This window comes from Pan troglodytes, chromosome 8, assembly GCF_028858775.2.
Source record: "Pan troglodytes isolate AG18354 chromosome 8, NHGRI_mPanTro3-v2.0_pri, whole genome shotgun sequence".
Lineage (NCBI taxonomy): Eukaryota > Metazoa > Chordata > Mammalia > Primates > Hominidae > Pan > Pan troglodytes.
Window position 1 is genome coordinate 116,750,649 of NC_072406.2, and position 23,584 is coordinate 116,774,232.

The 23,584-nt window shown below is 46.8% G+C and overlaps 1 protein-coding gene and 1 long non-coding RNA gene across 2 annotated transcripts in view; one reads left to right on the top strand and one right to left on the bottom strand.

The window, feature by feature from the left end:
* The first annotated feature begins 3,690 nt into the window (after window positions 1–3,690).
* SORCS3 (sortilin related VPS10 domain containing receptor 3) overlaps window positions 3,691–23,584 on the top strand; it is a 617,030-nt gene continuing 597,136 nt past the window's right edge. The window contains exon 1 of the mRNA XM_016919295.4: window positions 3,691–4,645. Coding sequence (XP_016774784.1) covers window positions 4,019–4,645 — 627 coding nt within the window. The 5' untranslated portion in view covers window positions 3,691–4,018. The remainder of the gene's footprint in view (window positions 4,646–23,584) is intronic.
* LOC107966831 (uncharacterized) lies at window positions 10,438–21,348 on the bottom strand. Its single transcript, XR_008537472.2, has 2 exons — window positions 21,073–21,348; window positions 10,438–13,166 (listed from the first exon to the last, which is right to left on the bottom strand). It is a non-coding gene; the product is annotated as an uncharacterized LOC107966831 (long non-coding RNA).

The window sequence follows — 23,584 nt, forward strand, 5'->3', positions numbered from 1 at the left end:
GAGCTGTGTTGGTTAAAACAGTAGCCACTAGTCACATGTGGTTATGAAATGTGGTAGTGAAAAAATGTGGGTGGTCTGAACGGAAATGTGCTGTAAGTATAAAATACACACTGGATTTTGAAGACTTGGTACCAAAATATGTAAAAATACATCAATAATTTTTATGTTGATTACAAATTGAAACTATTTTTGGTATCTTCAGTTCAATAAAAATTAAAGTTAATTTCATTGGTTCCTTTTTATTTCAATATAGCTACTAGAAAGTTTAAAATTTCCTATGTGGCTTACATTACATTTCTATTTGAAGGTGCCAGTGTGGAGGCTGGCTAGGAGAAGGAAAGAACCGAAGACCAGGAGAAGAGAGGAAACTATTGCAAAACCTTAGGCAAGAGATGTTGAGGGTCAGATATAAGGCAGTGACTCTAGGAATGAACTGGAGAGGAGTGGTAAAAAAAAAAAAAAAAAAAAAAGGCTTTTTAAAATAGGACGAGACAAGAGTTTCTATGGGTGTGGGGATCCAAAAGAGGGAGTCAAGCTTGCAAGTCAAGTGTCTAGTCTAGGTGACTAAGAAGATGTTGGGGTGATGGTTTTAGGTTTTGCTGCATATGGGTTTCAAGGTGAACACATAACACGTATGAAGCAATGAGGAAGTCAGGTGTGAAGCTCAAGAGGGGATGTGGTGAAGTTGTAGATCCAGGAGTCAACACCAGGAAATGGTAGTAGAAGAACAGAAATGGGCCTGATCTCCGGGCTCATTCAGACAAGGAGAAAGGGAAAACAGAATGAGAGCCAAGCACGGAGAATTGGGGAAAATGATGGAGGCTGGGGCTCAGAATTTAAGATGTGGATAAAAGAAGACAAGCTTGACTGAGGCTGGCCAGGGAGGACCCAGAAGATCCTAGTACCATGTAGATCAAAGGAGACCTTTTCAGATGGGACAAGTTTACACATGCGGGAAGAAGAGGTTGTTGAGTGAGGCTGTCAGGCGTGTTGGGGTAGGCCTTTGACTGAGTCGCCTAAAAGCAGATGTCAAATTGCAAAAAGTCCAGGAGTGAGGAAGAGGATACTGTGGGTTCAGGTGAGAACTACTGGGAGAAGTTTGGGCACTAGAGAAGGCTAATGGGGACTCGGAAGCAGGGGGTTGGAGGCAGGGGGCTGGGGGTGGAGGCAGGGGCAGCTCAGGGCTGAGGGCAAGGATTTTCAGGCAAAGGGTGAAGGAGGGAGAGGCTGCAGGTGGAAGAAGACTATAATTGATGGGAGCAAGGCCAAGAAAACGAACTGGTGCAGGAGGCATGTGAAAATGTCACACTTGCGGGAGTCTTTCCTTTTTTGTTTGTTTTCAAACAAAAGCTTTTAAGCTACATCTCCTCAAGCCCATCCCAAGGATCCAACTCTGCCCGGGTTCCATCTGGGTAGGGCCTTCTTCAGACAGGAGAGACAGAAGGAGGCCCCTCTCAGAGCGTCTGCCTCTTTTGCACCCGACTGCTCCTGCTCAGAGGCCGCGGGAAGCTGCGGGGACTGGATGGTGCACCTCCCCAGTGCGCATAGGACTTGGGAGGCCACACTCCTCCGGGCTGTGTGAGCCTCGGGTCCGCCCAGATCTCTTATACTGTGGCACCTCCGCCCAGAGCCTGAAGAGAAGAGCAGCACCGCGTCCCTCCCGAACCCCGAGCTTCGGCTCGGGCTGCAGCGCCGGGCCTCCTCCGGCAGGGGCGCTGGGAACTCGCGGATGGCCGGCTCTCGTCCAGCGCCCGATCCCGCGCCCACCTGGGCCTGCGGCGCTGGAACTTTTCTTGGGAATACCCGCTACTCCCTGTCTTTGGAAACCCACAGATGCCAGGACCCGCACCATTCTGGGCCGGACGCTGTCGCTGGCTTGGTTCTTTGGCCCAGCCTCCCCCGCTGCTAATTGCCATTTTGGCACCGGGTGGAAAGGCAAGTTCAAGAGGGCGGGGGCTCTCGGGAATCGCTGGATGTCTTCTTCCTTGGCCAGCTTAGATTCTCAGGCGCCTCTTCTGCCTCCTCCATCCCTCTTGGCTCTTACCTGGCGCCCTTTCGCCTCCTCTTCTATCTCCCTCTTCCTTTTGCACCATTCTCTCGCCCCTTTTCTCCTTCATCTTGTCTTTCCTCTCTCCCCTTTTCCCTCTATTTTCTCCTTCATTCCTTCCTCTCACCTTTCTTTCCTCTCCGCGCATTCCCCTCCCTCTCGCTCCACTTTAACCATCTTCTAGAGAGGAGGAACTCTATCTACTCCCGAAGGGGAGGAGCAGGGCTGGAGGCTGTCTCGCTCTCCCTAAGCCTCCTCCCTCCTGCCTGCTCCTTTCTTAATAGCTCCTCCTCTAGCTCCTCTAGTCTCAGACTTTTCAACCCCTAGAATCCCAGGGGCTTCTCGGAGGCGGCGAGCTACACCACATGTCCTGGGGCCTGTAAACTGCAGCTGGAGGTCGTCTGTGGGTTTAGCTCATTTCCCTTCAGCCCACCTGAAGTCTCCTTCTTCCTACGGTCACGAAGGATCTCAGCTGCACCAAGCGCGCAGGCTACACTCCTGCAGTAGCGGATTGGGGACCAGATAAGCCCACGCGGCTCCCGCCTGAGTACCCTCTTAACTGGCGGCCGACACTTTGAAACAATTGAGTCCGTTCAGAAACGGACTGGGGAGAGTGAGGGCACGACCTCAAAATCCTAGGCAGCAAAATGAGGTCTGGATCCTCCCTGGAAGAACAGACATCTCGACTACTCTCTCGCCCCACCTCTGGCCGGGAGGTCCGGGCAAGGAGAATCCCTCAACCGAGAAGATCTGGCAAGTCCCCGATCCCACCGGGGTCTTCCGCCTCTTTTCCCTCATCCCCTAGGAGGCTTTATCAGGTTCTAACCGCTAGTAGTGGGGGCCGTGGGTGCTCGGGGCGCCAAGAGGAGGGGGCTGCCGAGAGCGGCCTGCCTAGTTCTCAGCATTGCCTCTTTGACCACACGCAGGCTCCTGGAAATGCAAACACAGCCCGTGCGTGATCCGCGAGCGACCAAAAGCCGAGCGCACACCTCCCGCCCCCGCCCCACTTGCCATCGCTCACACTAACGTGCACACATGCTCGTGCAAACGCGCACGCACGGAACAGCGCGCCCCCTCACACCCAGCCGCGCTCCCGGCCCGGCTCAGCCAGGTGCCCCCACGCGGCAGCGCCCGGTCTGCCCGCCGGCCCCCTGCGAACCCCTCGCCTCACGCCCGCCTGCCTGCGCGCACGCACGCGCACGCACGCATTCCCCACGCCCCCGCGCGGGGGCGCAGGCCTTGGGTGGCGGGGTTTGGCCGGGAGCCGGCCGGGCCAGGGAGCGGCGAGCAGAGTCCAGGGTGCATCCCGCGCTTCGCTTCCGTGCGCAGCCTCCCCGCGCGGAGGCACCTGGCTCCCTCTCGACTCTAGAACGCGAACAGTTGGCGTTGAGCACACAACTCCTCCTCCTTCTCCCCCGAGACCCCTGTACCCTCCCCGCGCGCCATCTCCCGCCCCTCATAACAGGCCCGAAGAGTAAACCCCCAAACGCGTCCAGAAGCGGCTCCCAACTCTTCGCCGGGAGCACGTTGGAGGCTGGATTTCGGAGAGACTCGGGATTGGGGTCTATTGCCGGCCCCTCCTGGATCCGGCTTGATTTTCATATTTTAAGAAGATTTTCTTATTACCTTTGATTACTCCTTTTTACCAAATTTCTGGAGGAGCTCAGTGGGGAGGATTGGGGGGAATCTGATTTTAAGAAAGAAAGCACCGAAGGGGCAATTATTAATTTTCCTCGGGTTTGGAATCACCCTCTGGACGAGAGAACGGGCGAGCGGGAGCTAGGAGGGAAGAGTGGAGAGGACCGGCGAGGCGCGCCAGCCGGAGCCACCTCCTTCCCGGCCGCCCCCTCCCCACTCCCCCTACACACACTCGCTCGCTCGCTCGCCGGCGCGCGCACACCCCCCGCGCCGGACCCGCACCTCGGCGGGCGCCACACACTCGGCAGCCCGAGCCGCGGTAGCCGCAGCGGGATGGAGGCGGCGCGCACGGAGCGCCCCGCAGGCTGGCCGGGGGCGCCGCTTGTCCGGACGGGGCTCCTACTCTTGTCGACGTGGGTCCTGGCCGGCGCCGAGATCACTTGGGACGCGACAGGCGGTCCCGGACGCCCGGCGGCCCCGGCTTCGCGGCCACCGGCGTTGTCTCCACTCTCGCCGCGGGCAGTGGCCAGCCAGTGGCCGGAGGAGCTGGCGTCGGCGCGGAGAGCCGCCGTGCTGGGGCGCCGGGCCGGACCAGAGCTGCTGCCCCAGCAGGGCGGCGGCAGAGGCGGTGAGATGCAGGTGGAAGCCGGAGGGACATCACCGGCAGGCGAGCGGCGGGGCCGGGGCATCCCAGCTCCTGCCAAGCTTGGCGGCGCGAGGAGGAGTCGCCGGGCGCAGCCTCCAATCACCCAGGAACGCGGGGACGCCTGGGCCACTGCTCCGGCCGATGGTTCCAGAGGAAGCCGTCCCCTTGCTAAGGGTTCCCGGGAGGAGGTGAAGGCGCCGCGGGCTGGGGGGTCGGCGGCTGAAGACCTCCGGCTGCCCAGCACCTCCTTCGCGCTGACCGGGGACTCGGCCCACAACCAAGCCATGGTGCACTGGTCGGGACACAACAGCAGCGTGAGTACCCACCCGGCGGCGGGTCCGCCTGTTTCCTGACACCGAAGGGGAATGGGGGGGTGGGTGGGAGCGAGGGACAGATAGTTGCTCGGGGGTCGAGGCGGGGGACGCCTCGACTTTTCGAGATAACAGGTTTGTCCGATTCCCCCCACGCCCCCAACAGGTTAACGGAGTTTGTTGTTAGACGCTGTGTGCGTTTGTTTACTGGAGACCCTAGGCTTCGGGCCGCCGGGAGGGGAGTGGAGGAAGGGGCTTCTTAAAGATGAGTGGGGGAGGGATCTGTGCTCACTTTCTCCAATACTTGGCTTGGAGGGTCAGTTTTCCTCTTTGCGGGGTGCTTGAATTCTTGGATGAGAAGAAGGGCTGACTTGGGGCAGGAGCCGCTGAACAGACCGATTCCTGCGGCTGCCGGGCTCCCCCTACCCCCACCCCACCCCCACCCCCGCTCCCGTCACGCGAAAGGGAACCCGGAAGGCCATTCGGACTCCCAGCCTCCTGCTCGCCTCGGGGTCGCTGCTCTCCGCTCTAGGCGCGCAGTCCTCCAGCCCAAGAGGGAGGCTCGGCCAAGTCGGCCCCCAGCCTTGGCCTTCAGGTAACCCCGGTTCCTCCTTCAAAGTCCAGGGAGCGGCCCTGGAAAGCCGTAGCAGAGGCCGTAAAAAAAAAGTTTAAAGCGTGACGCGAAATTCCACACCCATCCAGCGCCCATGCCACACCGCTCGCCCTCACGCACGCACAGGCACACGGAAGTCGCTCAGCAGAAAACTCTCGACTTCACCATTGCGTCCTGCGCCACAAACGGCTCCCTGAGCGGAGTTGTGTGCCTGAGCTTCCTGCACACCTCTCCACCCGCTTTTCCCCGCCACCGGGTTCTCCTGGACAAGGATGTACCGAGAGGTGGCGTCGTTGAGCCCGGTCTGGCCGACTCCGGCGTTCCGAACTGGGCGCCCGACTGAGCATCGCGCCTGCCTGGCAGCTGCAGCGGCCCGCAGCGCGTGCCCGGAGGGGCTCCCCCTACCTCGCCGGCACCCAGCGCTGTGCAGCCAAGCAAAGAAAAGGCGGGGGACAGGTTCCCACCATCTCCCCGACTTCCCTCCCTCCCGCGGTCCCTACTTGAGCCAGATTTGGAAAATCCTTTCCTCTTCTCTGGCTCCATGGTTCAGATCAGAACCTGGCGTTGGGTAGGGTGCACGCTCCAGGCGGAGGATGACGGGTGTCTGTACAAGCAGCCTTGGGGAATTGATTTGATAGGAACTCACCCCGCAACTCCCTGCCGTTTTGTATTTCTCTTCATGACCGGTGTTTGACAAAATTTCTCTGGGAAATTTTTGCCTTATTTTAACAGAGCCTGGGATGTCCAGGATTGGGTATCTAATAAGAGGAAAGCGAGGGGTCCGCAGAAGGTAGCACATAAGCAATACCAAAGTGCAGATTTCTTGGTTTCTAATGATGCACAGCGCGGGCAGCCCAGCCTGGGTAGCCCATGCTGGTCTTGAAGGACCAGTGAAGTCCAGCTTCTCAGCAGCGCGATGGCGGGCTTCATCTGCCTTGGATGAAGAACCCCGTAGCCTCGGGCTGACACCTCTGGCGAGAGGGGTGGACAATGTGTGCCTTTGCAGGGCTGAGTGATTGAAGACTTCCAAGTCCCTTCCAAGAGGACTTGGATATGTGTGTGCTGGGGGGAGATTCTCTGACCTCAGGGTTGATTCTCTGACAGCAGGGGTTGTGAATCCCAACTTCATTTTAGTTTGATAATTAGGGTGTGTGTGTATGTGTGTGTGTGTGTGTGTGTGTTGGGGTTCTTACTTGGTGAGGAGGATGGATGGATGGATAGGATGTGTGGAAGTAAATATATCCTAGGAAGAGGAGGATGTAATGTCTTTACATCTGTGGCTTCCCTACTGCCACATTAGGACAATATAAATTCACCCTCCCTGAAGAGTTTTTCTGTGTCTCTGCTTTTATTTTAAGGATTATTTTTGAGTATTTACAAAGCCTCTGAAGATGGGACTTTAGAGAAAATGCTTCCTGCAAATAGCAGTTAACTGTGCATGGCCTTCTTTGCTCATCTTCAAAGCAGTTGTGCAGCAGAAGAGGTGAGGGGCAGGTCTGGCCCGTGCTTCCTGGGGGAAATGACTCTTCAGTCAAATGACGGCCAAAGGGGCTTGGGGACCGGAGCAGTTGGGCTTGGAGTCCTTGGTGACAGCAATGAGATTGGACAATGTATGAACAGCCCACAGGGACTTATTGGTTGTGCTCTTGGCCAGCCTTACTGCCCATGCAAGAGCACCACAGGTGGATGTAGGGCCACACACTGTCCTGTCTCTCCAATCTGGGGAAGAACTGCCTCTTTAGCCCCTAGGCTGGACCTGTCTCTTCTGACCACATTTTGTAGGCAATACGAGAGAGACATCCTTAATTATCAAGTCTGTGAGCCTCTGTAAAGAAGATGGAGAAGCATACTCACATGGCCCTGTCTTTGAGACTTTAAGGAAATCTCCTGGAGAGTCACTGGGAAACCAGTTTCAGCAACATTTACCCAGCTGGTTTTTCTCCTGTCCCCCTTTCCTGATGGCAGGAAAAGAAGGTGTTGTAAATAAAAGCCAGGGTGAAGAGTGATGGGGATGAGGACACTTTGGGAAGATTCCTTCATCATTGGTTTCAAAGTGGAGGGAGATGTCTGTAAAACAGAGAACATGGGGCCTAGCTCCAGGCTCTTCTGACATGGAAAGAGAATTTTATCTTTTCTTCTGGCTTCTGGAGTATTAGACATGTCCTTCTTCAGGAGGCCACCAGTTTAATTTTTAACACAATGAGGGTTTCCTTGCTCTTCTTCCAAGTGTCTCTGATGCACCTGATTACTTGATATGAATTCCCTTTTGGGGAGCGTTTTCAGTAATCCTATGAAATTGAAAATTGAACTCCATTCTGACTGAGTTTACAGTCAGGGATGCAGGGTGGGACATGAAGGAGAAGGGCCTTCAGCCCACCCCATTGGTCCAGTGTGTGCCCCAGGTGGTTGAGGGTGCAGGAGGAGACCCTTGACCAAGGCTTGGGCTGGGTATTTGCCTTGGTCCCAGGACTGAGAAGAGATGGCTTTGGGGGCAAAGGAGAAGGAGTGCAACTGGCTTTGGGCAAAGGAATCAGGAGGGCATGGGGTCTGGGCACCACCTCTTGACCATGTTGCCTGCCAGGTGCTCTGGCTGGAAAGTGAGTGGACTTGGCCTTGGAGCCTTTACTCTGGAGGAGCAATTTGCTATTTTTTCTCTCCAGTTGCCTCCAGCTGGAATCCTGGTGATTAATGGGTTAGAGAGTGTTTCAAAAACACCCAGAGGGAGCCCAGTCCCCGTGGCTTACAGGGAAACAGAAAAACACATTATTCTGTCCTTTTCCTTCAAATGAAAGAAGAAGCCTCCCTGCTTGCTCAGTGAGTTGGCAAATGGCTCTGGAGAGTGGAAAGTTGTGAAGGCACAGTCCACTTCTCCACACCCCCTCCTTCTTGGATTAACCCTTCATGGGGCCCCCATTCCTGGTGCCAAGGTGAAAACACTGCATCTGCCCTCACATTGGTCTTCATTTCCTTCCAGCAGCGCACTCGAAGTGGCAGCGATTTGCAGGCTGCTGCCCCTGCAGTGTATCTGCTTGGAATACTTGCCAGGTAGTTCTCAATTAATGTGCCCAACACTGCATCTTGGTGAAGAGAAATGGGGAGATGCTGATATTTCTAGGCCCTCCCAGATCACCCTGCCCTGAGCGTACTAGTAGGTGTAACACAGATTCTCCCAGGCAGGATTTCCTACCCTTAACTAATTCAGCTGGACTGTGTTCTAAAATATTTACTCCTAATGTGCAAAATAGTGACAGATTTGATCAGATTAATTGTATTTCACTCACTGGATCATCTAATTGTGGCTCCCAAACAGATTTTTCAAATAGCTTTTGGCTGGATTGCTTGTCTTCATCCTCCCTGCTCGCAGTTCCTGTGTCACAATATCTTAATGCATTCTGCCTTTTTGGAGGCTTAATAAAGAAGCTTGCCACAGAAGCCATTCTTCAGGGTTTTGCCAAAAAAATTGTTTTCAATTAGTATTACAAGGGGAAACCATCTCAGTTGAGATGTAGCTGGGAAATGCATGGGGACATAACGGTACTAATTGCTCCTGGTCATTGTTGGTCTGAGGGGCCGTAGGGAGAGGAGGAGCTGGGCACAGCCTATTTATCTGCTCTGTGATTTCTCTGATGGCTGGATTACAGGATGTGATTTCCTTCTCAGATCCTTCAGTGATTTCCAAGGTGAGCAGAAGTTGCAGACTCCTTAATTGGGAGGCCTGATTTAATGATTACAGAAATGCAGTGGCTGGAACTTGCTTTGTAGCTGGCAAAGAAGGAATGCCCGGGAGTGGCTTCTCCAGTGGTGTTGGATTTAAGGGAAAGGGAGGGTGACTTCAGTGGCAGGAAGGCTCAGTGGACAGAAGGGAAAATTGCTTTTTCTTTGGGCTGTGTAAATCTATTGTCAGTGAAGGAATCCTGGAACTGGATGATCTGTGGGCCCTGAATCATCTCATAAGGAGCAGAGAGGTGCAACAAAGCAGACACTCTGTGATAGAAAGATTTGGCTGGAGACTAGTGGTTTATCCAAGGCTAGGTATAGATTGGCTAAGTCACTTAAGGCCTGTGGCTTGACCTACCTGTTGATTTCCCGCTTTCTGCCTTCTTTTGGCCTCTTGGCTGGTTTGAGACACTTCCCTTACAGGGAGAAAATGTCAAAGGAGGATTCTGCAGTAAGTTTGAAGGAGAAAAGAGGCCTTGTGGAGGAGGAAGTGGGAGATATAGAATGTGAGTGCCTAGTGGGTCACTAGGCAGTTCTGGTAAGCAGAACTGGCTCTGTGGGATGGATCGAATTTGGCTAACCAAGTTTATTCCCCTGGTGTTGTGGGTAACTGAGAAAAGGCTCTGGATAGGGCTCTGACTTTGTTGGTAGTCAGTGGAGATGAGGGAGCTTTGCCTTACACATGGTTGGCACTTGATAATGTTTGACTGAGTGAATGAAAGACAGTCTCAAGTCTCATCAAGCAGAGGCTATAAAGGAATTAGAAATTGTTGTTTCCTGGGATAGCAATGATTTCAGAACTTGACAGCTACCATAGCCAGGAGTGTTTCATCCAGTGTGTCTACATTCTGGCTTGAGGAACTTCGGTTTCTTAAATTCAGATCCAGAGTCCATTAGCCTGGCATTCAAGGCTATGTATGTCCCGGGTCTACTTCTCCAACTTTGGATTTGACTCGTCCCTGATTGACTCCTGCATTCTGGCCAGGGCAGCGTCTTCATTGTTCCAAGCACCTTGAGGTCTGTTCCACTTGGGGTACCCTTCTTTCTTGATGAAAGGGCACCTGTTATTCATAGCTCAGTTCAACATTCAGACGCAGTGGCTCTGTGAAACTTTCCTTAGAAGCATTTATTTCTCTTTTCCCCTACTTGTTTATAGAATTTGCAGAGTGCACCACACATTTTGTCATATTTAGTTTAGTACTTACTTTAGTCTTATATTATTTGGTGAGTGTTTTGAGGGTGAGAGCTGAAATAATTAAAACAGCACCCCTTCCCTCCAATCACCATCAAGTGCGAGTTCTGTTCTTCTCATCCATGCCTGGCAGCATGTGCCGTAGGGTAGTACATAGCTCAGTAATACTGAACTCACCTGGGGAGTTGGACTGTGCCTTAGCTGCAGGGTAAGAGGAGAGGAAAGAGGATCATTTTGCCCTAAGATAACTAACAGGTTAACACTGTCTCTTAATAACACTGAGTTTAGACAACTGGTGTATTATTTCATGTATGAATGTTAACATAAGATTCAGAGGGGTCTCTACACTACTTAGTAAGAGGATAGAAATAAGGACTAGTTAACAATCCTGGCTTCTCATGGACTTCAGAGATCAGATGGACACCCCCATAAGACATTCATCCATTTTCTGAGTGTTTCCTGTGTATGTGGCATTGTCCTAGAAACTGTGGGGTTGGTAGAAGTGTGATAGAGAGGAGACAAAGAAGGATAAGACAGCATTTGCCTCATGGTCCTGCCGACATGCTTTGGATGTGAGACTGCTCTTCTGTAAAGTTAAATAACACATGACAACAAGACAGATGCCATGGGGTGATACGTGGTTAATTGTCAAGTGATCGTTTCAGGCTATGAGCTCGCAGAAGAGAGGATCCCTGTGGGACATACTAGAGGAATTTGAGACTTGCAGAATGTCAAGACTGGAAGTGCACTTGGGAATTGTCTTCATCAAATCACTCATGATAGAGATGAGGATATGAGGCTCAGACAGAAACATGGCAGCCTACCTTGGACCCTGCTTATTTTTTTTTCTCTTGGAAGAGCCATCCCCTCTTCACACCCATTTTTCTCCTTTCTTCTCAGGTTAACAGAGCATTTTCCTTCTAAGAGGATTTGTGTGTTTTCACTCTGTTGAGGTGCCCATTTTATAGGTAGGGTAGATTGAGGCCCCAGGATGGGTATCCTATGAGGCTAGTTAGAGAGATTTAGGAATAGATTCTTTCCTTCTGTTCTGGGGCCATACTCTATAGTCAACCTGCCCACCCACCACGGTGGCTGCAGACAATGAATAACAAGCTAGTTAATGTTGGACAAGCTGTATCTTACTAACCATTGTTAATGGGGGCCTCTTGTGAGTCACTTTGTTATTTGAGTTAGTGAGTGAATCAAGCCTGGTTACATCACAACCAGGAATATTTTGCTCATTTATTTTGATCAGTGTAGTTTGGATTTAATTATTTATAGAAATACTGTTGTTTATATACACTAATAAATGTTCTATAGTAAATTTGGAAAAAATAATGGAGTCTAAGAACCTCAGGATTGCACAGATTGTTTTCTGCTATTGAGTGCATGCAGGGAATCAGAGGAAGCCATCCCTGCTTGGTTGAGATGAGAGGGACCTGCAGCAGAGTGGGGCCAGCAGGGTTCTTGGTCAGTAAAACTGTGCCCTTGGCTAAGTAGGGGACTGTTACTTGGCATGCATTGGAAAGAGAAAAAACCTTCTTTAAGGGAAAAACTGGAAATAAAGCTATGTAGGATAATCAAGGATTATATTGGGTTGTGGGATTATTTAGTATGGGTATATGGTACAACTTGTGTGAATTCATATTTGTGGAGAGATTTCATCATGAATGCAATCCTCTTCTGGATTTGTTGAGAACAGATAGACTGGGAACCTGAAACAGGCCACATACTAAATAAGATCATGGATTTTGCAGCCAGGTGCCTGGGTTCAAGTCCTGCCTCTGTTTCTTAATAGCTGTGTGACATTGGGCAAGTTGTTACCCTCTCTGCTGTTTCTTCATCTGAAAAAAGGGAGTGATGATATAGTATCTCTACCTTGGGCTGTTGTAAGAATTAAGTGAGACTGTACAGGGCAGAGTGCTTAAAAGAAGTGCCTGACCCATTTGTAGCAAGCACTCAAGATACTTTAGTTTAGTTGTTATTTTTATATCTGGAAGGGGCCTTCCCTTAATTTTCAGATGGAAATGTTGAAGCAGAGGAAGGAGGCACTTGCTCAAGGTTTCCCAGTGAGCTGATGGCAAGGCCTTGGCTAGAACCCAGTTCTCATCAAGATGCTCATTTCAACCACCTCCCATAGTTCATGTCCCCAGTCAATGAGTCTTTGCCATGTCTATCTTTTCTGTCGTGCCAAAGTAGACATTGAAAAGGATCTAGAAGTGAATGACTGGGGACCTGTATTCTTGAAATTCATACTCAGAATTTGTAATAGAAACAGAATAATATTCATTAGATGATTACACTAATAAGCTATGAATAAATTTAACATTATTTCGGGGCTTTTATTGCATGGAGAGTTAAGGGATCCAGAAAGATGAAGAGTAGCTTCTCTCAGATTGGGCATCCATGATACAACTCACAGCTAATCAAGGGAGACTTCTTGAGGGAAGTGAGTAAAGTGTGTAGCTACTAGAACATTGGAGAACACTGGGTTGCTGGGGCTGGTTGACAAGCAGATCCCATTGTGCCAAAGACTCATGTATGCCAAAGTCATGGGCTAGACCTCAATGTTACATTTTTCCTTTCCTCTTCTGTATTTGTGCCTGTTGTGAAATGGGCATATCACATGGATTGGAGCTATCTGTAGAATATCTGCAGCCTGTTCCCCAGAATTATCACACTGGTACAATCCACTACTTTGTGGTGATCTATACCCATAGAGTTGTAGGCTTGAGTTCCCTTTTTGCCTTCACCCTGTGTACCAAGAGTGGAACCTGAGAGCCCTACATAGACACTAGAGGGAGTGTTGCCCTGGGAAAGAAGTGAAAATAAATAGGATGAAATAACAAGACAATGCTGTACCAGGAATTGTTCCGAAGGAGGGAAGATGAAAAGTAGACTGTAAGTGAATTGTGTAGGGGTTGTATGATGATCCATAGATGAATAATCATTTGGCAGCAGGACAGTTTTCAATCCTGGGGGGCTGATCATTCAGCCTCTTCCTACAGAAAAAAGGGGAATAGATACAAACACGTTCATTCAGCAGTTAGATACTCAGACCATTAATGACCAAACTAACACTCTACAAATAGATTCAGCTGGAAGTGATGCTTAGGCTAGGTTCTCCCATTGCTTCTGTATTTCCTTCCTTTTTGCTTCCTTGCTCTCTTGTATCTGGTGGTTAGTCAATAGGTGCTTATTGAGTTGAACAGAATAAATACTTGCTTAAATACTTAAAAGTGCCTGGGTAAAGAACAAGTGTCTTGGGGATGGAGTAGTGTCTGGCCTGCTGTTGCTGGCCTGGGATCTGCACTCTGGGACATTGCGGCTGTCTCTCACAGGCTCTCAGGTCCCACATGCCTGACATCCTCCCAGAAGCCTTTTTGACATCTATGGTGAGGTAGGCAGTTTCTCATTCAGATGGGTAGAATCAGGTTACAGATTACACTGCTGCATAAGAAATAAACTTTTTCTTTTAAAAATCTGTTCTCAGTGGGAGATGAAGAACAATGACTGAGTTGAACATTTTCAAGACTAGAAAAATAGCTCAAGCTGCCATATCTGAATGTGATTACACATAGTGGGGGAACTTGTCTACAATAAGAGTTCTGAGACAATGAAGCTGGTGACACAGAGAAACTTGTTTTCCAGAGTGGTGGTGGAAGAGGAGGGTATCCTTAGTGGTGAAAGAGTTGCTTATCTCACTGTGTTGCTTTCAGTGTTATTCATGCTTGAAAGCAAACTTTTGTTTGAAAGATTTCTCAAAACTCTAAAGCGTCTTTTCTGTCATGAGAAGGTCCCTAAGCCACAGCAATCTTGAACAAGTCTCTAAGCCTTAGTTTCACTGGCTGTAAAATGATGATAATACTGGAATTGCAGGGTTGTTGTGAATCTTAGAGATGATGCCTATAAAGGGCCTAGCATAATAGGCTATTTTAACATAAGAATGTTAATTTTTGTAATTCCAGTACTTTGGGAGGCTGAGGCGGGCAGATCACTTGAGGTCAGGAGTTCGAGACCAGCCTGGCCAACATAGTGAAACCTCCAGGCTCTACTAAAAAAAAAAAAAAAAAAAAAAAAAAAAAAATACAAAAATTAGCTGGTGGCACATGCCTTTAATCCCAGCTACACGGGAGGCTGAGGCTGGAGAATCTCTTGAACTCAGGAGGCAGAGGTTGCAGTGAGCCAAGATGGTGCCACTGCATTCCCCAGCCTGGGTGACAGAGTGAGACTCCGTCTCAAAAAAAAAAAGAATGTTAATTCTCATTTGGAGATCTGTTGGTACTCTACCCGTATTCCCGGGGTGTTCCTTTGCTCTGCATGCTGGCCTGATTTCCAACCACCAGCACCAGGGACCAGCTTTCCCTGATCACTGTAGCTTGCTTTGATCACACAAGGTACAGGCTGGAAGAGTCAAGGAATTAATGCCTGTGAGGGAGCAGAGAGCAGCCACTACCAATGACTGGTAGGAGTTGATGGATAAATATCTAGCCCCCTTGACTACTGGGGTTGGCTAACTCTGAGACATGTTTCTTTCATGGTTTCCCAGAGCTCCCTGTGGGATTAAACCCCAGTTTTAAATATATTTTAAATGTGTGTGTGTGTGTGTGTGTGTGTGTGTTTTAAATGGGTGCATTATTAGTAAGGAGAGAGCCTGCAAGTATGATTTAAAAAAATGGAAAATGCTTCTTTCAAGCATGCCTAGATTTGGTCTTACTTCAAGCAGATATATTTTCATTCATTCTTTCACTCATTCATTCAATAATTTTTTTGCTTAGTATGATGCCAGTTAAGTTATTTGAATTTTCTGGGATTCAGTTTTCTCACCTATAAAATGAAAAAGTTGCAAAAATTGGTGCAGCCCATCTCACCACAAAGTAGATGTGATATTAGGTCAGTCATTTCTTGATGGGTAAAATGGGCACAATCCTGTTTACTCCCTTTATGTCACAGTTAAAAAATGAGATGGTGCACATGGAAGCATTTTGAAAAGAATAGGGGGTGATATGAACTCAAGTTGTTAGTTTACCTCACCTCTCCTTCATTCCTTAAGGAGCTAGAGACCCTTTGACAACAGATTTGAGACCAGATGCAGCTCTTGCCTTCTTCTGCCTTCTCTCAGTACAAATGAACACTTCCATTAACACGCACACCATGGTAGTAAAAACCCCAAGATTCTTATTCCAGGCGTGATGTACAATTTATTTCAAGTCACGTCTGATAATAATAAAATTCTCAGATGGGAGTGTAATTTGGATGTTTTAACAAAACATTTGCCCCAGGTCGTGACCTGTATTGATTGCTCTGCCTTACTCTTTTCAGATCATGTGAAGTGTTTAGAGAGCACCTAGTATATGCCTAGTGAGGCAGCATGTGCAAAAAAATCTATGTGATGCAGACTGGACACCCAAGAAAACTTACAATTTTGTGTGTGGTAAACATATGTTGGACAGATATTGCAGAGAACAGTGTGAGATAGCATAAGACATGTACTAATTGGAGCATGCTTAGGAAATAACTTGAACATAATCAAGACCACAGTGAATGAAAATTAATGAAATTATTAAAAAATTCTGGTTGTTTTTATTATCTGCAACAAAATCTACTAGCACAATAAGAAATGGATGCTATCACCAAACCTGGGTCACTTGACAAGGAGTGTCCTGAGCTTTGAGGTCAAATAGATTACCTGTTGTTCTGACAGTTGTTCAGAATTCTGCCATGTCAGTGTGGTGTATAAATTGCTTACAGAGAACTCTGTTTTACCGTGTGTTTCTACTTGTTTTATTTTCTTTATAGGAAGATAAAGAATATGCTATTTCACCATAGTACTATGATATTCCAACTTTTTAGTTGTATTATTATTAGATATTCTAATTTGTACTGATTTCTTTCTTTCTAGGCCTGTTTCCCTTCTGTCATCTTGAGATTTCTATTTATTTTACTCTTGGATTAGTGCCTCTGTTTTTTGGATCCCATTCCTCTGTTGTGGGCTGCTTTTCATTTTTCTGTGGCATATCCTCAAGTAATCTTTTTCAGAGAATGCATGGGAATGTCTTGGTTTATACCTCTTGTCCTGATAGAATATGAATAGATGTATTTTGACTCTCAAAAGATCCAGGCTTAGATGATGAATCATATGGTCACCCAGTGCTTGGGAGATATTAATGCTTTAAAAATTTTTAATTTAAAAATTTTTTTGTGGGTACATAGTAGGCGTATATATTTATGGGATACGTGAGATGTTTTGGTACAGATATGCATTGCATAATAATCACATCATGGAAGATGGGATATCTATCCATTCAAGCAGTTATCATTTGTGTTACAAATAATCCAGATTATACTCTTTTAGTTATTTTAAAATGTACAATTAAAATTATTATTGACTCTAGTCACCCTTTTGTGCTATCAAATACTAGGCCTTATTCATTCATTTTATTTTTTGTACCCATTAATAATCCCCACCTCCCCCTCTCCCCCACTACCCTTCCTGCCTCTGGTAATCATTCTTCTACTCTATGCCCATGGGTTCAGTTGTTTTCATTTTTAGACGCCACAAATAAGTGAGAATATGCCATGTGTGTCTTTTGGTGCCTGGCTTATTTCACTTAACATAATGACCTCTACTTCCATCCATGTTTTTGCAAATGACTGAATCTCATTCATTTTTATGGCTGAATAGTACTCCATTGTGTATATGTACCATGTTTTCTTTATCCATTCATCTGTTGATGGACAGTCAGGTTGCTTCCAAATCTTGGCTATTGTGAATAGTGCTGCAGCAAACATGGGAGTGCAGATATCTCTTTGATATATTGATTTCCTTTCTTTTGAGTATATAACCAGCAGCGGGATTGCTGGATTGTATGATACCTCTATTTTTAGTTTTTTGAGAAACCTCCAAACTGTTCTCCATAGTAGTTGCACTAATTTACATTCCCACCAACAGTGTACAAGGGTTCCCTTTTCTCCATGTCCTCACCAGCATTTGTTATTGCCTGTCTTTTGGATATAAGCCATTTTAACTGGGGTGAGATGTTATGTTATTGTAGTTTTGATGTGCATTTCTCTGATGATCAGGAGATCCACTTTTAAAAAAGATTCTTGGCATGTCTAAAATTTTGTTTTGCTCTCACATTGGCTTGGTGGTTCCTCTGGATATAGAAATCTAGGGTCAAAAAAGTTTTTCTTGGATTTGGGAAGTACTTAGGTTACTTGATGCTTTTGTATCATGTGCTATTTGGCATTATATGTGTCTCCCCTTCTACTCATGGACTGATGAAGGTGGGAAAAGGAGGTACATAACATAAGATACCTGTGACTTTGTTCAAATTAGTGATGTGCAACCCTTGAGGAAGCCTGATGCATTAAAACTGGATTTACACAAAATCGGTAGTATAAGGTGGGGGATTAAACACTCTGCAGAGCCATTTGCTATTTACACTCATTATCCAAATACCTTCAGTGTAAAACTCAACCAAAAGAAGTAGTTTTAGGCAGGGTGCATTGGCTCATGCCTGTAATCCCAGCAGTTTGGGAGACCAAGGCAGACAGATTACCTGAGATCGGGAGTTTTAGACCAGCCTGGCCAACATGGTGAAACCTTGTCTCTAGTAAAAATTCAAAAATTAGCCAGGTGTGGTGGCACACACCTGTAGTCCCAGCTACTTGGGAGGCTGAGGCAGGAGAATCACTTGAACCGGGGAGGCGGAGGTTGCAGTGAGCAGAGATCACATCACTGCACTCCAGCTTGGGTAACAGAGCTCCGTCTCAAAAAAAAAAAGAAAAAGGAGTAGTTTTATTTATTTAATTTTAGCTTCGGGGGTACATGTGAAGGTTTGTTATGTAGGTAAACTCATTTCATGGGGGCTTGTTGTACAGATTATTTTGTCATGCAGGTATTTAAGCCTAGTACTCAATAGTTATTTTTTCTGCTCCTGCAGAAAAAATAGCCAGCATTGTCTGTTGTTCCTTCCTTTGTGTTCATGAGTTCTCATCATTTAGCTCCCACTTGTAAGTGAGGACATGTGGTATTTGGTTTCTTTTTATTTAAAAAAATTTAAAATCATTTTTAAAAACCACAGCAATAGCCAATTAATATGGTTTGGAACTGTGTTCTTGCCCAAATCTCATGTTAAATTGTAATCCCCATTGTTGGAGGTGGGGCTTGGTGGGAGGTGATTGGATCATGGAGACAGATTTCTCATGAATGGTTTAGCACCATCCTCTTGGTACTGTCCTTGTGACAGTGAGTGAGTTCTCATAAGATCTGGTTGGTTAAAAGTGTGCAGTGCCTCCTGCCCCCACCCCGCCTTGCTCCTGCTTCTTCCGTGTAAGACATCTGCTCCCCCTTTGCCTTCTGCCATGATTGGAAGTTTCCTGAGGTCTCCCCAGAAGCAGAAGCCAATGTGTTTCCTGTACAGCCTGCAGAACCATGAGCCAATTAAACTTCTTTTATTAAATATAAAATACACAGTCCTAGATGTTTCTTTATAGCAATGTGAGAATGGACTAACACATCAATATTCAATACATATTTGTGGAGTCCCCTCTATGTGCCAGGTGCTACTGGATTCTGAGTCTGTAATGGTGAGCAGTGCTCTGATTGAGAGGTACATGACAACACTAGGGACATTTAACTTAGGAAGGGCAGAGAGGGAGATGCAGATGAGTGGAGATTGCAAAGATGTGCAGGGTGGATTAGGTGCAGAGGTGAGGGCATAGTGTTCTGGGCATATGGCTTCTGTGGCAGGGAGGAGCAAGGTATTTGAAGGGGAAAGGAAGGATAGTGTGGCTGGAGCAGAGGGGCTGGGGGATGGTGAGAGATGAGATGAAGCTAGACAGGCAGGCATGGGCAGGACTAAGCAAGGGTTTAGTTCTTTATCCCAACAGCAAAGGGGTGGCCTGGCATGGTGGCTTATGCGTGCAATTCTAGCACTTTGGGAGGCTGAGGAAGGGAGATCCCTGAGCCCAGGAGTTTGAGAGGCAACGTGGAGAAACTCTGTCTCTGCAAAAAATACACACACAAACAAAATTAGCTGGGCATGGTGGAATGCACTTGTGGTCCCAGCTACTCAGGTGGCTGAGGCTGAGGTGGGAGGATCACTTGAGCCCAGGAGGTTGAGGCTGCAGTGAGCTGTGATCATGCCACTGCACTCTAATCTGGATGACAGAGTGAGACCTTGTTAAAAAAAAAAAGAGGAAAAGAAAAAAAGTAAAGAGGTGAGCCATGAAAAGGTTTATAGTAGGAGAGTGATAAAATGATAAAATTAAATGTACATTAAAAAATCACTCTGATCACCCTGTGGGTTAGAGGGAAAAAAGGATGAATGCTAAGAGGATGTAGCTGAAGAGGTTGATGGCTTGGATGGTGGTAGTGGGGGTAGATAAGAAGGAGTCCACTGAAGAAATATTTGGCAGATGTAGTTGATTGTGTCATTAGCTCCAATTCTTCACTTCTCTTTATAACTCCCTTTGTATGGGACCTTTGCAGTGCCCTCTCTCTGAATGGGACCTTCTTCCCCATCTTCTAACTTTTGGTTTGGCCTCGTGACTTGCTTTGGCCAATAGAGAGTTGGAAGTGATAGTGTGCCAGTTCTAAGCTCAGTTATCAAGAAGCATGTGTGTTTCTACCTGTTTTTTTGTGCCTTTGGGGTGGCCATGAGAAAAACATAGCCTGTTGGTCTCAGGAGGAGGATGAGAGACAACTAGTACATAGCCATTCCCAGCCAAGCCCACGCTAGATCAGCCCAGCCCAGTCCAGCTAGAACCACGTAGCTGAGCCCAGTTATGATCAGCCAACCCCAAGCTGCCCTGAATATTTCTGAGAATAAAGTGATTGATTGTTGTGAGAATAAGTGATTGAGATTTAGGTGGTTTATTTTGCAGCGTTTTTGCAGCAGGTAAAATCAATAGAACTTGAGAGATTGGATGTAGCAAATGTGTGGGAACATAATTACAGTATAAAGTGAGGTTCACCTGTATTTCGAGATCGTTAGCCTGCTACATACATGCTCAGGGATGGACTTAGGAGTGTTTTTTTGGTGGTTGCCTGCCCCTTGCCTCTCTTTACAATTCATGGTTTCTTTTTCTGGAGCTGAATGCGGTAGGCCAGATTTATAGTCCAAAAGAATTAATTGTCTACTCTTTTTCCTTCTCACTCTCCTTCTGGCAGGCTAATCAGATTCCAGCAGAGCCTGAGAGCTGAGTAATCCTCAGTTCCCTCAATAGGGGCCTTCAGACCCTAACATTTAGTGTATTCTTGTTGGAGTTGAAATCAATTTTAGCTCTGACTGTGAAGATAGAATTTCACTTGAAGGGGTGAGAAATACAGGGCCAGGGATTTTCTTGGTTTTGACTGATTATTTAAAATATATTAGTTCTGATAAAATATTTAGCTTTTAAACAACAAATTTAATATAGGGAATTGTACTTTATTTGTTAATGGAAGTTGCAGAGAGATTGGTAGGAGTTGTGCTAAAGTGCACTGTTGTGATTTTGCAAAGTATAGTAATTACTGTAATATTTGGTTGAATTATTAATATCTACTATGCCTACAGGAACATAAGCTTCTGCAGCTGAATTCATTTTAAAATTGCCTTTCTCCCTTCTGGTTTTGTTTTGTGTTTTCTTTCTTGTGCACTTACTAATTTTTAAAGAAATGGGGTAGGGCAGTGTTAATTATATTGTATGAAACACTGTTGTCACATGCTAACTGAATATATGCTTCTTCCAAACCGGTTTGCAGTGGCAGATTGAGGGATGCTGAAAGAATCATGTCTGGGGAGAAAGGGCTCATCCATGTGTTTTTTTCAGGAGCTGAGATGAGGAGAGAAAATAGCAGAGAGGTCACATGTATGCACATGAGTATTATGTCTGCATGCTTCTAAGCAGAGCTGGTCCTACCTGTAGATGAAATTGGTAGGTGTTTAGGCATGTGTGATGAAACAGCACAAGTCTCCTTTTTTATTTTGAGATGGAGTTCGCTCTTGTTGCTCAGGCTGGAGTATGCAATGGCATGATCTTGGCTCACTTGGCTCAGTTTGTGTTTGTATTTTTAGTATAGGCAACAGTTCATTATGTTGGCCATGGTGGTCTCGAACTCCTGACTTCAGGTGATCCACCCACCTTGGCCTCCCAAAGTGGTGGGATTACAGGTGTGAGCCACAGCGCCTGGCCTCAAGTCCCCTTTCTTAATTGCCTTAACAGTGGTTACTTAGTGTCTATTATGTGCTCAAATGAGATTATTGTGCATGATGATGATGATGATGGTGATGATGGTGATAGCTTACAGTTGTTACCTGAGTGGGCTCATGCCACAATAGGACTCTGGATGGAGTGCAGGGTTATAAATAAGCACTTTTTTTTTGTCTTTTTTTTTTGTTTTTTGTTTTTGTTTTTGTTTTTTTTTGGTTGTGACTAAACTGAAATTGGAGGACTAGCCTTCACATGAATATCTGCCAGCTTTATGAAATGGTGTAAGTCGGTCAACATCTGAGACTCAAGTTTCCTCATCTGTTTAATAGTTGCAAGGATCAAAATGAAATCATGTATTTGAAAGGGCATTATAAACTATAAATGTACAGATATTTTTAAGGAAATATCACAACATGGTATTAAATTGTGGAAGAAGTTGCTCATACTCATGTTGTGATTTTGAAGGGGAGCAAGGAGGACTTTTTTGCTTGATTTTATTTTTTCCTTTCCAGAATCTTCACAATTAGAGGACCATTTTTCATGTTGAACATTGTTCCCTCTAAGGTCCTCTTAAAATATAAATAATTCAGAGACAATATTTAGAGCTGGAAAGAACACATAATGACCTAACTACATCTTTTTTCTGACATAGAAAATGTGGGCAAGAGAGATTGTATAGTGCCCAAATTCATCCAGATAGTAGAAACTCCCACATCAATGTCCAGTTCTCTGACTTTTAGTCCAGTGCTCTTTCTGTAACACTCTGATGCCCATTAGTATTCCATTAAGTTTTTAGTCCAGAGAATTTCCCCCCAGAATGTAGCCTTGGGAAGAATAAATAAATACATGACTAGTGGGGAGATATCAGGTTTGGGATTCCTTTAGGTGGAAGAGTAGTGCTTGGGTCGGAAGGACCTGATCTTGAATCTTAGCTCCACCCCTGACTAGGTAGCTGTGACCTGGGCAAGTTACTTTTCTGAGACCTACTTCTCTCCTTTATAAAATCAGGATATAATCCCATTTTGCCTGGTCTTTGTAAGGATTTAGTGAGTTTAAAGGGCTTGCCAAGGTGCCTGCCCTGTGGTAGAAGATACTCTAAAATGAGTAGGAAATGGTTATTGTTAGATAAGAGGTCCTGGAGATTAGCTTGATCTCCCTCACAGTTGGTCTGCCTTTTGCCAGCCATTCTTTCACTCCCCTGTGAGGGTGTGTATTTTTTAAGAGGAGAGGAAACTGCACCCTCCAACATTGCTGGTTCCCTTCCCCAGGATGGGGGAGGGAGGACTATGTGAAAGGCCCCTGCAGAGATGCCTGCACAGTGGGGGACACTCCTGCACTGGCCAGAGGATGAGCTGGGACTTAGCAATAGCCCTTCCTTTCTCTTTTTTCTCAGACAGCAGCAGCTCCAGCCCGATTTAAATTTCCTTTAAAGGAGCTGAGGATGATAGGAGGGTGGAGATGTGCATCTTGAAAGAACGGCAGGTGACTCTAAAAATGAGACAAATCAAAGCTCCTGCATCTATAGCTGCACATCGCTGTGTCTTAGGTGGCTCTGCTTCTTATTTTAAGTTACCAAGGTGGCTTCCTGAAAAGTGGGTTTCAGTTTTTTAACTGAGAGTTTATTATCCTGCATCTAACTGTGCATCCTGCCGATCTGTGAGCTGGGTAGGACCTGTTGTTTCTAGTGAACTTACAGCATGTAAAGCATGACCACCTATGGGTTAACATTTAGGTAGAGGAGGAACTTCTAGGGACAGAAGAAAACAGGAAACACCTCAGAGTCTGAGTCCCTTCTCAGGTATGGGGGCTGGGTCAGCCTTTACCTGAAATAAAATAAGAGCAAGGGATGCAGGGAAGTGAGCTCCTGTGGCCCTCACCCTCCCCTCTACCCAGCACCCTCCACTTTCCTTCTGACCTAGGGAAAATGGTCTAATACTGGTCCTTTGTGTCTTCACTTTTTTTTTCTGAGCCCTTCACATTTTAAATCTGATATCCTAATGGTGAATGAGTTGGGGATGGTTTGGGAAGGCGTTTTAGGGATGGTGACTCTTGAAATCAGAGCCTGTGCTATTTGCCTAATTTTTCCAATTTTTAGGGCTGGCATCAGGGAGAGGTAGGACAGTCCAGACATCTTTCTGGTCCAGAGACGCCTATTTCCTGTCTGACTCATGCCTGAGCCTCAAAAAGCTCCCATGAGAGGAGAGCCATGGGCTCTGGCCAA